Source organism: Nelusetta ayraudi, unplaced genomic scaffold, assembly GCF_046127955.1.
Source record: "Nelusetta ayraudi isolate G7.1 ecotype Tasmania unplaced genomic scaffold, CSIRO-AGI_Nayr_v1 ptg000114l, whole genome shotgun sequence".
NCBI classification, from domain to species: Eukaryota; Metazoa; Chordata; class Actinopteri; order Tetraodontiformes; family Monacanthidae; genus Nelusetta; species Nelusetta ayraudi.
Genome location: NW_027466164.1, coordinates 574,130 through 592,141, shown reverse-complemented (window position 1 = coordinate 592,141; position 18,012 = coordinate 574,130). Strand labels below are relative to the sequence as shown.

Sequence of the window (18,012 nt, the reverse complement as noted above, 5' to 3'; positions counted from 1 at the left end):
CGCGCCGCTCGACCTTGGGGAGATTAACATCGGCGGAGACTAACAAAAGCGGCGGCGGTTGCGACGAGTGAGCGCGTGCCAGGTGGAGGCCCCGTGTTTGGAGCCAAGAACGGGAGTCGGGGACGTGGCGAGGACGAGGAGAGGGAAAGAGTCGAGCTCTGCGACGTCCCACCCAGGAAAGTGGTCACGATGGACACGCCCACTTTTTAAAGCGTCTAACTTGGGAGGTCTTCTAATGCCTGAATGGAATAAGACAGGGTTGTCAAACTCAAACACACACTGGGGACAAAATTTAAAAGTTGGGACAAAGTCGGGAGCCGAAAATGATTGGAAAAAATCTTCCTACAATGAATAACGTCACATTGCACACATGCAAAATCGCATCGGGATCCCTCAAGACACAGCCACGTCAAATTTGGGGCTTCTAAGAAAAATGTTCTTCCTCCAAGGTGGGGCGTGACAGAGAAAGTTTGAGAACCACTGCCCTAATGCCATTTCAAGTCTATGGGGTCAAAGGTCAACTTTGTCCTAGAGACATGGGGCCACCTGCAGGTTCATCGGGATCCATCAAGACGCAGCCACGTCAAATTTGGGGCTTCTAGCCCATGAGGAACCCCCGAAACCCTAACACTAATTCCAGGAGTAACCCTAACCCTAACCCTAATTCCAGCCTTATCGCTAAACCCTAATGCCATGCAAGTCTATGGGGTCAAAGGTCAACTTTGTCCTAGAGACATGGGGCCACCTGCAGGTTCATCGGGATCCCTCAAGACGCAGCCACGTCAAATTTGGGGCTTCTAAGAAAAATGTTCTTCCTCCAAGGTGGGGCGTGACAGAGAAAGTTTGAGAACCACTGGTCTAAATGATGGTGATGATGATGATGGTGATGATGATGATCTTTCTCAATGCTAACGCGCTAAACTTGCGCAGTACGACGGCGGACTCCGACGGCGGACTCTTTTTTTTCTTCTGCTCCAGCGTTCGCTGCCTCTCTGCGGCTCCTGTCAAGGTCGTTTAGTTCCTGGCGGCTGGAGGAGCCGCTCAATCATCGCACAGTCTCCTGTCAAGGCCCGACGGGCCGCCGTCGCACTGCAGATCTTCCCCACTGTCCGTCGGTCCGCCTGCCCCAGTTCACTTCTTTGTCTTTACGCACCGGAAAATTTCCTTTCCCCCCCCCCTGTGAACTCTCCCGACCGGTTCCCGCTCTCTGAAATCAGAGTGAAACTCACAACAAACTTTGGCCGCCGACCAACGGCAGCGCGCACGGTGGAGGCTGATTGAAAGGATTTTTATCTCGGTAGAAGCCGAACGTACTGGCCGTAAATACATTCATAAAAGTGTATCATCGCAGCACGATCAAAGTCACTTGGCTTTTCCTACTACTGTTGCAGTCAAAACGGCACCAACCAAGACATTATCAAGACTGGAGAGTGTTGAGATCGTGACCAGAACATTTTGCTACCTCTGCTGAACCATCTTCAAAAAAAAATAAGTTACCTTGGAATAAGGGGCCGTGTCACTCTGGGTGTCACAAACAAAGCGTAAAGCGGCAGCAGCAGCTGGACTCTTGTCGGTTATTATCGTGTCATTGCGGTGTTGGCTTGGAGTCTTGACTGGTCTTGGTCAAAAATCCAGAGTTCGTACAGCCTGAGCCCGAGACGGGACCCAGTGCAAATGCCTCCGAGTCCGAGTCGGAGACCAAGACCAAAACCCATAAAAAGTGGTCTGGAGACCAAGACCCATCTCCAGTACTCCGACTTCCTACCCATAGAACGGTTCTTATTAAAAAAAAAAAAACACACAAAAAAAACCATCCATCTCCACAAGTGCCTGCCGCATATTTACTGATCAAATCTTAAGCAAGATCATCGTCAAACAAGGTTCATCACGGCCACCTTGTTCTTTGTGTAAACATCACAGACCGTCTCAAACCTGGCGGTGGTGAGAGGTGGCGGTGCTGTGATACCCGGGGATGTCCCGCCGTATTTGATGTACACAGTATAAACTATTGGCTTGCGGCTGTGAATGAGGCTACAGGCTAATGGGCCGTGTCATCTGTCCCCCACCCCGCCCCCCCACCACCACCCCCGACCCCTCCCCAGCTCTTTATCTGCGGCGAGGACGCCTCCGTTTACAGAGTGCTGCTCTGGCACTTTGGCTCCGCCGCCGGCGGTAGAACTTTACTGCTCCCAGTAAAAAGTGATTACGGTGTTGCGCTGCCCCGGCGGGATGGGGAGGGGTGGTGGGGGGCGAGCGGGCTTTGTAAACAGTGCCGAGCAGCGCTGGTTCTCCAGATACGGATCCTGCGGTCGAGACTGACCCCTATTGGGGGGCTGGGGTCATTAAACTGCAACCAGACCGGTTCACTGATGGGGGCCATTAGTTAAAAAGACTTTGGTAAGAAGAAAATCAGCATCTGCGCGCACACACACACACACACACACACACACACACACACACACATTCATGGGCAGCTTCCCTTTTTTTTTATATTAAAAAAAAAAAATAATAAAGAGTTTTAAAATAGATCTATTCATAGAGCAAATGTTGGCTATTTATTTTGCAGGAGATGCAGTTCAATTCATTCATTTCAAAGACTTATTTTCTGGACATGGTAGAAAGTGGGCCAGCGCTTTTATTTTTGTGGAATAAATTTGAGCCGCGACTTTGTGATAGGGCAATAAATGTGGCTCCGGAGACTGCATCAGTTCACTGATGTAGAACATTCGGTCATTTTGAAACGATGAAGTAAAAAAAAAAAAAACAAACACACAGGGAGACGCTCAATTAAAGAGAAAAAAACGGAACGTCGGGGGAAGCTGAGCCAAAGCTAAAAGCTAATTTGAGGTAAAAAGTCAAAGCGATCGTTTCATTTCCACTTCACTCCTTCACTACTCCACTCATTCATGCTGTGTGAACCGAAAAGAGTTGAAGAGTTTTTCCCCGCATTGGAATAAGTGCAGATCAGCCCAGGCGAGCGCTAGCTAGAAAAAGGTCCCGCATTATCAGACAACCACTAAAAAAAATGCGCAAAGATACGTATCAGTATGTTGTTTTTAAACACAACATTGACTTTCCCGTTTAAAAACGTGTTGAAAATGAACGTGTCCCCACCTGCACGTCCTTCAGCCTCTGCTCCATGACGGGATAGTCGGTGACGGCCGTGGAGGGGATGGTCAGCTTGGCCTCGCACTGCTGCAGCCACGCCAGCATCGTGGAGATGGTCTCCTTGTAGCGGGCCGGGGGCAGGCTCTCCAGAACTGCAGTGGAGGTGGAGGAGGAGGAGGAGGAGGAGGAGGAGGAGGAGGTGAGTGCTAGCTTAACCTAGTTTAGCTGTGGCTTAGCATATTAAAACTGCACACACTTATTGTCAGACACTTCCTGGTGTAAATCAGGAATATGATTGAAAAGTTTGAAAACGACCGTAAAAAATGTGAGCAGCGTCGCCTGAAAACGAGCAAAAACCAACAGCTTGTCCTTTATTCCAGAAGCAGGTGAAAGAAACGACAACAAAATTGTAATCGAGGACTTTTGTCAGTCAATTTGAGTCAATTGATAGCTTCAGCTTTAACGTGAACAGATTGAGAGTGAACACCTCTTCACGCGTCAAACAAAGATTCCGGCTGTGTACTTTCACTTGAAAATGGACTGAAAATTGCAAATAAATGTAATTTTTCTTTTGGTTATTTTTTTTTGAATAGCAGTGCGGTGCTGTCTTTTTGCCTTTTCAATCTGAGGCCACTTGTCACTTCTGCAACCCACCGCGGATTTGTTCAACTCCCTCTCTGAGCGAGGAACACAGAGCGAGAGAAATGCGCTGACCCTGGTGACACCCGCAGTGGCGGCAAGCCACAAGAGCAAAAAAAAGTGTCATTTCAGTCGCCGCTGCGCTCCTGCTTTTATTCATTCATTTATTTATTTATTTTATGTCCGTCCCCCTCCGGATTTTTATCCGCGCTCGAATTTGGCCAAGTAATCCATCTACGCACACACACAGACGCTGCGACGTGTGAGGCATGAGAGAGGAGAACTGTCTGTGCGAGTCAAGATGAATAGTTTGTCACACACACACACTCACACACACTCACAGCCCCCCCCCGGCCCACCAAACACACACACACACACACACACACACACACACACACACAAATCTCCCCTCTCTTTACCAATCTGTGTATTTGTCTGGCTAAAGCTCCGGGTCATTTTCTCTTGCCGGCTATTTGTGTATATACATATATATATATATATATATATATATATAAATATATATATATATATATATATATATATATATATATATATATATATAAACATATATATATACATATATATGTATACATATATATAAATATGTATACATATATATATATATCATGTATATATATATATATATATATATATACATATATATATATATATATATATATATACATATATTTGATATATATATATATATATATATATATATATATATCAAATATATGTATATATATATATCAAATATATATATATGTATATATGTATATATATATATATATATACACATATATATATATCCCTCTGATAATATATATATGTATATATATGTATATATATATATATATATATATATATATATATATATATATACATATATACATGTATACGTATATGTATGTATATATATATGTCTATATGTATATAGACATATATATATATATATATATATATATAAAGAGAGAGAGAGAGAGAGAGAGAGAGAGGGAGGGAGGGATTTGTTTTCTTATTTCTTTCAATCACTCCTCGCCTCATTGATATAAATAGCTCGGCCCTTCTGTTTTTTTCTGTGTTTTCTGTTTTTCCCCTTTCCACACTTCTTTCTGTCTGTCTGATTTAGCCGTCTCTTGTCTGTCTTGACGGCCGCCGCTTCTTTTTCTGTCTCATTAGGCCTTATTGTTTCCCCTGCCGCCGGGGAAAAGAAAGCAAGCGAGCCCTGCGACTACACACGCACGCACACACACACACACACACTCACACACGCGCACGTGCACGCACACCCAGGCATACACACATGGGGCGGCGCTGCAAATTGTGCAAAATGACTCTCGCTACTCGGGCGCGAAAACACTCGATTTGGCGGGTGGCTCTCCAAAAATAAAATAACCCGTTGTTTGCAGCCGGGAGGAGCGTCTCATCATCAGTAAACTCTCCCACGCCCTTCTCGCACGGCGGCCGAATGAAGCGAATGAAGTTTGCGAGCCGCGAATGAAAAAGTCGGCATCGACTCGAGTGTTTGGAGCCTGTGAATATCAAATGTATGAGTGAAGTCACTGAATATAGCTTGTGTAAATGAATATCCTGCTAGCTTGGTTAGCAAGCTAGCAGGATTTGCAGAATATGCTTTGCAATTCCGCACTTAGCGACTGTCTATTCAGAGCTGATTCAGCGACTCATCGAGTTGCATTGACTTTTTTTTTTTTTTTTTTTAAATGATCTGATTACAATTTTCCTGAATCTCTCAATGATCCTCGCATGGCTGTCAACACTACCAGGTTCATTTAGTCTAGTTTAGTTTAGTTTAGCCTGGCTGCATGTTAGGACACATCATCAAGGGCACTTTTGGCTCGATCAATTGGTTGGAATTGATTGAAAAAAAATAAAAATTGGATTAAAATTTTCCCAAACTGAAGCTTTATTTGCATTGGTTCCGAAGCTACGTTTGACGCGGACACCAAGGTATATATATTTTTTATACACATCCTTTTATCTTAATACTCATTGTGTCGTTTGTTTAAGCTGGTTCTGAAAAAACAAAACAAAAAAAAACAGTCTTCCACATTTTCACGATTTTTCCCACCCAACTATGCCGCTACGTTTTGACCGACGACACAGACGGTTTTTACTTTACTTCTTACAGAGCTTCTGGTATTTGTAGTTTGAACGACTGAACGTTTGAAATTATTTGCAGGGTTGCTTTTTTCCCTCCTATAAGCTCCCTTCACTCCCTCGCCCCCTGCAGCTTTCAGCCGCTTCCAGACGCATGTAAAGCAGCGTCGCGTCATTATGTTTATCGATTATTATCAGGGAGAACAACCCTCTCCCCCACGCTGCGGGCAACACGGCTGACATAAGCAGAAAGAGAAGCGCACCCTTTCTGCACAGCATGTGTTCACATCTCAGTAGTCGAGGTGGCGACACGCTGAGCGAATAGCTGAGGGGAGGAATTTTAGTTTGACTTTTTTTTTCCGGGTTCCAATGCGACGAGACGGAGTTGTGAATGAACGAATCGTTCACTGACTCAGTGACTCAAAAACTATGGTTCCCTGAGTTCTCTGATGAGCAACACAAGGAGTTCCTTGAGTCTATTCAAACATAATGGTCAAGAGTTTCAAAAGGAAACGTGCTTCAAAGTGTCTGTAATAACCAGATAGTAGTGCAACACCTTATGAATAATAGCCTTAATTATTATTGGCTCTTCAGCAAATCCAAACCATGTTGTGCCAGGCGGGCGTGGCGACCATCCATTATTGAAATTAGCCAAAGCCTAATTCACAGTGTTCCCTTTAGTCAATTAATTGGTATCCAATTAAAATCTAATTTGACAGCTTGTCGGCGCTGAGCTAACAGATGCTCCGTTACGAGCATTCACAAAGTCGCCAAAGTAGTTTGGACATCGTAAACCGAAATATATTGTTTGGGTCGCGAACGGAGAAAAAAAAAAAAAAAAAAAAAATGCATATGTATCGTGAATGTATACATTAACTGCATCATTGTCACGGAGGAGCTATTTCCTTCCAGATGTGCCATTTCTCACCGCCTTGATTCCACTTCCAGGTCGTCAGTCGGAAATTCAGCGTCTCTCTTTGCGATCAGTTTCAGGTTCGATCAATGTCCGGATATGTTTGGTAAAAGCCGAGAGGCGGGGCTTAAGACGGCTTTCCACAGACGCTGATGTTGGCAAGCTAGCTAGCCATGTTTTGATGTCCATTGAGAGGGATTGGTCTAAAGTGGAAACGATTAATCGGCTCAAATCGATTAATCGATTAATCTAATTGACAGAGAAATGATCTGATTACAATTTTTTTTTTGTATGGTTGCTGTTACAGCGAATTCTGGAAGTTCTTTTTCACGACCAATTTCAAATAGTCGTTCAATGGAATCGAGTCAACGAAAGCTAATAATCAATAGATTAACCGATCACAAAATAACACTTGCTTTGCAAACTGAACATATGAAGACACCTCGAGAACAGATCCTTTACGACACGATTCAAGCCTGAGCACAAACACGACAGCAGACCCTGTGGCGCCTCTTACCCAGCTGGAGCTGCCGCTCGCGGGCCCGCAGGTCCTCCAGAACCTCGTGGTAGTGCTCCTTGAAGGCGTCGATGTCGGCGTCCAGGAACGCCGGCGAGTCCCCGTCGCCTTCCTTCTCCGCCTTCAGCTCGTCCAGCCGCCTCTCCAGGAGCTCCACCTGGGGCTGCAGGGCGGCCAGGCGAGACACCTCCTCCTGGAAGAGGGCGGAGAAGAAGGCGGAAGATGGGTCACGTTGTTTGCCGGAGGTTGGGCAGAAGGGGGTTTAAAGAGCAACGCAGACCGAGAGGGGGAAAGATTCTCTTTCACGATCCATCGGATGTCCAAGCGGCTCTTAAAAAAAAATGAACTTACACTCCATTTGCCTTATGCTAAACGAGTCCCATCTCACTGAGATATTCAAATACGCTGCCATCTGCTAATGAATAAGAAGCCAAGCAGGAAATTGGGCCAGCTCAGCAATTTGAATCGCACGAGTACAACAATTTTTTTTTCTCCCCTCAACTCTGCAAAATAAGTGGAAGGCGTGAATGCCGTATCAGCGGCAGCAGAAGTCAGTCTGGGATATGATACTCACGTCTGTCTACATTGGAATACGTGCGGGTTGGGTTTTTATTGACGAGAAAACCCGTCGAAAGGAGGAAAACAGCCTTTTGTGCGACCACTCCCCCTCCCCCTCCCTCAACTTCCACAAAACGCCAGGTTTGTTCTCCAGACTTAACTTTTAAATGAAACCGCCGGATGCCGCCCCCTTGCTGACCTTCAATCTGAATTGAACCCAGCCAGGGTCGGGGCCCCCGAGTGCCGGGACGCCAGCGCGGAGGCGGGTTGATATTCAGCAAAACTGTCCCGCAGTGACAGCTTTTAGTGCAAGTCGCTGTCTTTCACTCAACCGGGCCCAGCTGGTGCTGAAACGCACGCCATCCGTCCACGAATAATATCAGGAGGCAAGTATTTGTACCTGCGACTGCAAGCAGTTCTGGAAGCCAGCAGGCCCGGGAAGCCCGTTTTTCCGCTTCTCTGTTCCTGTTTTTTAACTTCCAGTGTGTAAAATTTGGGCTGATTTATGATTTTCATATTGCTAAAACCTTAATATGCTGCCCATAACTATATTAATAAAAGTGTATACTGGCAATACAATAAAAGTAATTTGGGTTTGTCTACCCATAGAGTGTTTCTTATTAACATATCTATAAGAATATACATCAAGAGAGAAGAAAGGGTCTTGCTCCCAGTTAGCACCGCCATATTTCTAAGGAGGTTTCATGTTTATGGTGAACGCTGGAGTCTGCAAAAAAAAAAAACAACGAAGAAGAAGGTGGACGAGGTAACCAGGTCACCGTACCTCGCTGGCAAACTAATAGAGGGAGGAAGGGGTGAGCGAATGAGCGCTGCAATCTAAAATCTGACCACTCAAATTTGTTTCAAAAGGCGAGTGACGCGAGCGAAAGATTAGCGTACACGGCGCGAGGCATTAGCTTAGCAAAATCCCCTTTCCCCATCTGCAGTTTTCCCCATTTCAGAAACAGCGACGTGACAGTGTTTTCTTTTTTAAAATTGTTCGCATTTGGATGCACATCTCGAAATGTGCTTTGCTAGCCATCGAGCTAGTAGCTAACCTGATCGTTTGAACACTGCTATCTTTGCTACCATATTTTGATGGTGCATTTTCGGCAATAAAGCAAAAACATAAACATTTGAGCAGCAGGAGACACACACAACAATTACTGGTAGACTTAAGAATACTTACAGAAAACAGCTGTGACAAACAGATGCATGTAGAGAGACAGACATAAACAAAAAGAAGCCAAATACTTCAAACGTGATACAACGAGACGAACAGAGGCAAAATCACCAACAATCAGCCTTTTCGACAGCAAACAATACAATACAATGAGAGGCGATCATTGACTGGTTATATTAAAATGTTGAAAGGTGCAAGATCAGCAAAAAAAACAACAAAACAAAACAAAAAAAACACCGGTCCAGCTACACACATTAGACCTGTTTTGATGTTCATTGAGAAAGATTGTTCTGGAGCAGAAACAATTAATCAACTCAAATCGATTAATTGAATTGACAAAGAAATGATCTGATTACAATTTTTTGTGGTTCAGGAAGATGTTTGTCACTTTCAGACTTATTTTGTCTGTGGACTAAAGCACATAGAATTCTGTCTACGTTGTCAGTGTGGGAAGACACCTCCATAACGGATCTTTTTACGATATGACTCACGTCTGAAAACAAATACGACAGTTTTTTTTCCTAACCTTCACACAGAAGCAGTTTCTGTGGTGCCTCTTACCCTCTTACCCTTTACCCTTTACCCAGACCAGAGACAAAATCCAATGAGAGAAGATAATTGACTGGCTATATTAACGTTAGAATCTGCAAGATCAGCAACAAAAAAAAAAAAAAAAAAAGGAGAACTCACCTGGCAGCGGTCCAGCTGCACTTTGAGTGGCTCTGGCTCGGACGCCGGCGGCGCCTGGACCTTGAGCCAGGTCTCGCTGTTCTCCACCGCCTGCTCGCACTGCTCGAACAGGCCGTAGAAGGCCAACACCTACACAAAGCAAAGAAGAAGGCAGTGGAGAGAGTGGCATCGCACCTGGACCAATGGAAACTCATTACAACGCTCCTCTCGTCTCTTTGTCTTCAGGGTCCTGGTGAGGAACGGAAAAAAGAAACACATTGGGCCGTTCACTGGACTCACAGAGGAGCGCCCCCGTAGCGCGGTGCCCTATTATCTACAGCCAGTAGGGGAGACTGACAGCGCCTCCTCAAGGCAGCGGTCAGACAATAGGCGGCTTGCAACTCCTTCCACTTTCCTTTGGCCTATTTAACGTGCCGCGAGTCGCGATGAGCAAAGCGATTCTTCAGCTCGACACCTCCGGTGGGCCTGCAATACAAGACGCTTTTCTCCAGCCGGTGAGGAAGATCGATGCGACCGGCGCCGACTCATGGTGGGCAAACCTGAGATTCCGAGTCGGGCCGAGGAGGATTTGGAAGGGAGGCGAAGGAAACGCACGGTGCGTCGCCGTGCGACTCAAGGAAGATGAGAATCACGGTTCTTTCCAGTGAGTCAGATCGTTTGAGTCGTTTGGCTCAAAAACGCCTTTTGAATTTCATGACTTTGAGCTTTTAGCGACGGCGGAATTTTGGTTTTTCCGTCGACCTCTCGATCATTGACGGCATGGGGAATTGACAGATGACTGATATTGGTCACAGGGTAAGAGTCCCTTACATTGACTGTTAGCCTGTCGATCAGAGACAGAGTTTGCATTCTTTTGGAATACACGTACAGAGGATTAAAAAAAAAGCTAAATGAGTAAGTTGCTGTAGCTGATTGCTTTCATTGTATTTTACGGATCAATCTAACTCTGAGAACACTCGGTGAAAGACGGACCTGCTGGCAGAGCCACTCAGTCAATAAGAGCAGACAGAAACATTGCATTCTTTGAGATTTGTATTTAAAAGCACCCCGAACAAAAGGCAACACTCTTCTGAATGAATGAATGAATGAATGAATGAAAGGGAGCCGGCTCTTTGAACCAAGTGGATGATTTAGCAGAAATAGCGCAACATTAGCGTTGTGTTAGCCCGCCAGATAGTGAGCTCCAACATCAGGGGGCACATTGTGTTTGGGGAATAGCATTATTTATGGGTCTAAGTCGTTTTTTTTCCCACCTATTTCCGGAACTTGCAGTTTGGCAGCGTGCAAACTGCCTCTGCTTAAACACACACAGCCGAAGAGTGACACAGCTGTGTGAAACTCATAAACTCTGGTAAGCTCCCAAGACGGACTGATTGACCCAATCTCTCATTTATATTTAAATCTCCCACGAAATGACTTTCTTTTGGAATCTTTGAAATCATTAGTATGTAAAACCTTCTCATCGTGGCCTTAAAAGCTCATTTCAGTCCAACCAGACAGCTTTAACCAGACAGTTCCATATTTCACCGTGTGTGTGTGTGTATATATATGTACTGTATATCCATCTAGAAGTTATTTTACACTTTCATTGTTTCCTACATAATTCCATGTGTGTCCATATGTAGCTTTGATGTCTTCAGTGAGAAACTGCAACGGTCAATAGTCCTGAGAATGGAGGAAAAGACTTGAAATTCATTGTGTCCAAACTTTTGACCGGTAGTGTATGTATAAATATACTTTTTGTTTTCTTCCTGATTTTCATTTTTAGCATATAGGCGTTGCAACATTAGAGCACACTTTTTTTTTTGCTATCATTTTTTTTTTTTTTTTTTTACAAAACTTCAGGTGCATTAGCAATGAGAAAGAAAGAAGATCACTTAGATTCCAGCACCTTCACGGTACCCCAAAGTGTGTGTGTGTGTGTGTGTGTGTGTGTGTGTGTGTGTGTGTGTGTGTGTGTGTGTGTGTGTGTGAAGGTACCTTTGCCTGGTAAGCCAGCCACGCCAGCTTGTCAGCCAGCAGGCCACAGAAGCCGCTCCATCGCTGGTTGAGCTGCTCCGCTGCCTGGGCAATGTCATCAGCACGGCTCCCCTCTGGGCCAGCAGGGGGAGAGAGTGAGAGAGAAAGAGAGGGCCGTCAACACACACACACACACACACACACACACACACACACACACACAGACAGACACACAGACGCACACAGAGTGACAGAGTGACGTCCTTCATAGTTGTACACGCGCAGGAGGACGGGACAATCACACGCGCTGTGTTCGCACAGAGTCCCGCTGAATGTCGTCTGTAGGAGAGGAGAACGAGGCCGAGCCGGCGATATTCTGCGCGGGATGCTAGCTCGGGTGGGTGGGGAGGAGTACGGGGGGGGTGGCGCAACCTGGCCACTGAAGGGAGACACACACGTAAAAACACACACACCTCTGGCTGCCAACGGACCTTTTTCTCGTGTAAATGGACAATTTCAAGCATAAGAAAAAAATAAATAAAAAAAAATAAATATATATACATATATATATATACATATATATATATATATATATATGTATATGTATGAACTGTATTTACATTTAAAACACGGTTTTTGAAGTTGTTAAAAGTGTTGAAAAAAAAGTTTGCAAACGCCGAATGCTGCGTCGGGGCTCGTGGCAGATGTGTGGGGAGGGAGAGCGTGCATGTGCCGAGTTCTCCTCCACTTTCACAGGCCACCGACAATAGCACAAGGACGACCGAGTGAATGGGTGAAGGATGAAAGAAGAATAAGACGAATAAGAAGAGGAGGAAGAAGTAATGGAAGAAGAAGAAGAAGAAACGTCCACCTCCTCTATCGCTCTGTCAGTGTTTCTATGGCGACAGTGGGGAGATGGTAGGACAGGTGGAGGCGTTGCCATGGGGACAGACGGGGGGTGCGTTCCCAGCATGCGTGTGTGAGTGTGTGTGCGCGTGGACATTACCCTGCTCGGAAAGCGTCTGGGCCGTGCGCGTGGCCTCCTGAAGCTTGCGGTATTTCTCGGGACGCTCCCGCTCGATGGCCTGAGAGTGAGAGTGAGAGATGGCCAGGTAAAAGACGAGAGACAAGCCGGCAGCAGAGGAATTATTATTTATAGCACAGGAAGATTAAAAAAAAAAAAAAAAAAAAAAAAACGCAAAAAAAAGAAAGAAAGAAAAAAAAATCAATGTCCAATTGGAGTCTCAAGCGCGGCAGGTGGCGCCAGCTTTGAATTTATTCCGTCGCGACCTTTAGGACACAACCTCTCAGTGTATGTTGGAGAAAGAAAGTGTTTCAGCTTTTTTTTTTTTTTAAATAGGCATTTGTTGCAATTGAACAATCAACCAAATTTGATCAAACCAAATAGGTTAAAAATAAAATAGTTCAACAACAATTGAAATGTTACGAGTCCTTGATATATATATGTATATATATCCTTTTACTTTCATTCTTTTTTTAGTTGACATGTTCAGCTTCAATCAATCAATCAATCAATCAATCAATCGTTCACTCTCGTCGTGAAGGTTTTTAAAACCAGTTGCTCTCTAATAAGGTCTGATGTAAGACTGATGCTTCAATTGGACCAATTTTGAATTGCAGCGTCTTTCGCTCCCCCTGCCACCCCCCTGAGCTTGCCAGTGAACTACGGTGGCAATCGCATCCAAACCTAGATACCTCCTCCACCTCATTTTTCATTGTTTTTTTTTTAAAGACACGAGCAGTCAGTAAGAAACTGCTGTCAGGCGACCTGGATTGTCCACGCTAGGCTTCCTTAGAAATATGTCATTGCAAGATGGCAGCTAATTAGGAACAAGACCCTTATTGATGTATAGTTTATATATTAACATAAGTTCTGTTTGGGTAGGAAAACCTAATGACTTTTATTGTGCTATGATTATACACTTTTATGAATGTATTTATGGGCAGTCTATTAATATTTTACCAATATAAATATCAAACACATGTCATCGGTGGTGGAGGTCGAGGCGCCGCAAACGATTCATAAATTATTTTTCTGCAGTTCCGAAGCCCGTTCAGCACTTCAGCGCTTCACCTGCTGACCCGGGGCGAGTGTAAGGGCCGCCCAGCTCAGAATTACACCCCCCAATCTGTGATGGATGTTGTTCGTCTTAAATCACAAGTGGACACATATATAGTAATTACGAGCGGCTCCTAATTCAAAGTGGAGGCTAATAATGGACGGGGAGCAGCAGGGAGCGAGAGGGGAGAACACCGCTGGAATTTAATGTGAATCTCCGGCTCTTCATCCTCCTGACAAGACATTATTCTTAATTTGATTTATTCAAAGCCGCTCTAACCGGACCTGCCGCGGGAATAATGGGAGCCACTTTGTAACGTGAACGGGGCTAAAAAAAAAAAAGAAAAGAAAAAAAAAAAAGCCTGCAGCTGGGGTGCAGAACTTTGCTTTGCACCCGCACCGTCGGCTTCTTTACTTTAGGAGGGTTTTCCACTGATGATCACCTGCAGGTGTTTATTTACACAGCAGCTGACTGGGCGATGGGCAGGTGAACAAATTTGGGCACGAAATAAAAGACCTGACTTCAAGGCCTTTGCACACAAAGCTGTGTTTTCCTTCCCAACAGGATTAGAATTTCTGTCTTGAATGAGTTTGGTTGTTTTTCTTCCCCTGAGGCCGGCATGAATCTCGGTCCAAACATTTCACATTGTCGAGTGGACTGTTGTTATTTTGAGTTGATCATTTGTTTGTATTTAATTTAAGGGAGACAGAAATTTTGAGTTTTAATCCCGAGATGTACCTTTCATTTTTATCCAGAAACAAGGCTAAAAGGTTTCTACAGAGGTCCCTTAAAAACCCCTTTTTTTCCAACATGTCAAAACCTGGAAATATTTCCATATATACAAATATCATTTTTTTTCATTCAAATCACACCAACCAGACTTCCTCACTGCCTGCACAGCTGCTAATTGCCAGGCTTCCTATTGGTGAAACACTTTACGCTTCACGCTTTCACTGTCAGCACCAAGTTTTTGGGGACGTTTTCTAAATACGAACCCTTGGCTCCGCCTCTTTCTTTCGTGACATCACACTTATTAACTTATTAACCAATCAGACGGGACGATTTCCAGCCATTGAGAGTCTTTTTTTTTTGTTGCATATTCAGATAATTCTTTGATTGAATCAAATCGTAGAAAACAAACGATAGATTAATTGATCGCGATGAATTGAATTTCGTAGCTCTAATTAGTCCCCGACCGCCTGATGAAAAGAATACCACAGGTCCTTTGTGCTAAATATTTACTGTATAATAAGAAAATCTGCTTATATAAAAGATAGGCAGATTGAAGATCAAAACCAAAAGCAAAGACGGAACGACAGATACAAACTTCTGGACTTTGAGACCTATTTGTAACAGCACAAGAGGCTACAGCCAAATATTCATGTACACGCACACTTTAGTGAATTTCAAACGTCCGCCGGGACGCCACCGCCCCCGCCGCACGGAATGTAAAATTCATCCCTGGCGGGTAGACGCGCCTCGCTCTCACCTGCACTTTGTCGTGCAGCTCCTGGAAGCCGCTGTCCTTCCGCGACACGGAGAACTCGGGGCTCTGCAGGATGGCCTCGCCGCGGGTCATGTAGCTGTGGACCTCCGTGAAGTCCACGTCGAACCTGGGGGCCGCCACACAAACCACACACAAACAAACAAACAAACAAACAAACAAACAAACAAACAAACAAACAGACTCAGCGCGTCATCGTGGAAAGGAAAAACACACTGCCGCTCCTCGCTCCTGAAACTTTTTCCCCGCCGAGCTTTTCAAAAAATCTTTCAATTCTTCTACTTTGAACGGCTGTCATTCCGTCAGCCCCGTCGCCGGTCGCATTGTGTGCTGTTGATCAATGGACCTGACGCGCGGCAGACAGCTTGACAAGACAGAAGGCTTGGGGGTGTATTGGAGGCACTGGCACGACATTAGCACCACATTTTCACATCTACATCTGCAGCCAGATCTACTGGAGAGAAGTGAGAAAGGGGGACTAGCATTCTCCATACAAAGACACAATTCTTCCACACTGAACTAACAACTGTGTCTGCAACAGGGTCTTGTTTGTCATGTTGCCGCTGGTGTTGCAGCAACCAAAAGCACGGAAAAAGTGCTGGTATCAGGCAATGATTGAAGCGAGAAGATCCAGTTCAACACCTCTGTGACTCAGGTCCATTCTTGATGCACCTTTCAGGGTGTGTGGGTCCCTTTGCCAGATGTTAAGCATCTATTAACAACTGGCAAAGGGACTACCAATGGAATCGATTAACATACTTTGTCCCTTTTCAAAAATGAAGAAATTGAAATTGAAATTCCGGAAACCAGTCCCTTGGGATGTTTCAAAGGGAACTGATACCAGCGACCTCACCAGGTTGGTCCAATACCAGCGACCACACCAGTAATGCCGCAAGTCCATCAACATCAGGACGGTTTGTGCGATGCAAAAATGCGATGTTTTACCTGTCGTGGATGTGATTGTGGGGATATTATTCGACAAGTGTAATGATCGCTGTCTAATCAGCCCATGAGGGCTGGGCACCAATCATGGTGTTTGACACTTGACTGAACACAGCAATCAATCAATCAATCAAAATGTTGCTTTGACTTGATTGGTTTGGCTAGCTAGCGCTGAAGGCTAGCAGTGACGTGAGTCACTTCTGACTTCCTGGAACGCCAATCAAGTGGAGTCCTCAGACATTTTGCAAAAATGAGTCTAACGTGGGGCGACACGGTGGTGCAGTGGTTCAGCGCTGCCGCCTCACAGCAAGAAGGTCGTGGGTTCGATTCCGGGCCTGGGACCTTTCTGTGTGGAGTTTGCATGTTCTCCCTGTGTCTGTGTGGGTTCTCTCCGGGTTCTCCGGCTTCCTCCCACACTCCAAAAACATGCATGTGAGGTCAACTGAAGACTCTAAATTGTCCGTAGGTGTGAATGTGAGTGTGACTGGTTGTCTGTTTCTATGTGGCCCTGTGGTGAACTGGCCACTTGTCCAGGGTGTCACCCTGCCTTCACCCTAAGACAGCTGGGAGAGGCTCCAGCAGACCCCCGTGACCCTGAGCTCGGGACTAAGCGGGTATGGAAAATGAATGAATGAATGAATGAATGAGTCTAACGTGGAGGTTGAATTTGAATGGGTGTGTATGTGAATGGGGGGGTGGGACTTTATTTTTTAAAATTGCTAAATCTCTAAATAATAAGGCAAGCCATGTGAAAACTGTCTGCGGTGTTCACATGAACCCGAGTAGAATTCGACCGCCAAATATCTATTGACGCAAAGTCAGAACGCAAAGGTTCTATGATGCTTCCAGTCGCTCAGTTAGCTCAAGGCCTCAGTGGTGCTCAAGGCCTCATTGCTCACCAGGAGGAGTCTATATTCTTCTATATCACTCTGGAATTTACGAGATTCAGTGCGACCGAACTGGATGTCGATCACGGATTGTGTCGGTTTCATGTGTTATGATGGGTTTTTGGGTCAACGTTCAGGAGAAAACTGCAACAACAAACAGTAGGTATTTATGCTTTTGTGTTTTTTAGACACAACAATTCCGACACTGCGAGCAGGAAATACTTTTATTCTGTAATCCATGTCTCTACCATCAGTTGCCTCTCTATTCACGGGGAGGGGAGGGGTGGGGTTCAAGAACCTCCTACTTCTCTACCGTCACTGGGGGGAGTTTGAGGTTCTCTACTATCACACACAGACACACAGTATCTGCAGCCTTGGTCAACACCTACCTGCTCAGGTAGGAAAGCAGGAAGGGATGCATGAAACTGAACACATTGCAAAGGTTAGACGAACCGCGCTGTGATGCCGTGTTTACGTGATGGGAGGAGACCCCACACAGGCAACACACACACACACACATACATACACACAGACGGACAGACACACACACACTCACTCACCTTTTCCTGAGTTCAGAATCCACCACCGCCTGCCTTTTCTTCTGCGGCGGCGGCGACTCCCGGGTCTGCCGCACGGCTGACACCTTCTCCCTCGCCGTCACCTTCGACGTCACCGTGTGGGCGACCGAGTGGGCGGCCTCGGGCTGCTGCTGAGTGACCGGCGGCGGCGGCGGCGTCCTGGCAGTCGCTGAGAGCTGCACAAAGAGAGACGGACAGAAAGAGGGAGGGAGATGTGTGATGTATAGGGATGAGCGGCAAAGCCGTCAGGGCCAGCGAGACCTTCTCTGGTGGACTAAACATTCTTCGGAAAGTACATTTTCCCCTTAAATATGATAAACAAGTTATCCTCTAGC

General features: G+C 45.4%; 1 protein-coding gene across 9 annotated transcripts in view; it reads right to left on the bottom strand.

Annotated features, from left to right (window-relative positions):
- dmd (dystrophin) overlaps positions 1-18,012 on the bottom strand; it is a 281,446-nt gene that overhangs the window by 127,496 nt on the left and 135,938 nt on the right. For all 9 annotated transcript variants that reach the window (XM_076049405.1, XM_076049406.1, XM_076049401.1 and 6 more), the window contains 7 exons: positions 17,660-17,853; positions 15,256-15,379; positions 12,692-12,770; positions 11,707-11,819; positions 9,727-9,855; positions 7,296-7,488; positions 3,115-3,260 (listed from right to left, as the gene is read on the bottom strand). In XM_076049405.1, coding sequence (XP_075905520.1) covers positions 3,115-3,260; positions 7,296-7,488; positions 9,727-9,855; positions 11,707-11,819; positions 12,692-12,770; positions 15,256-15,379; positions 17,660-17,853 — 978 coding nt within the window. The remainder of the gene's footprint in view (positions 1-3,114; positions 3,261-7,295; positions 7,489-9,726; positions 9,856-11,706; positions 11,820-12,691; positions 12,771-15,255; positions 15,380-17,659; positions 17,854-18,012) is intronic.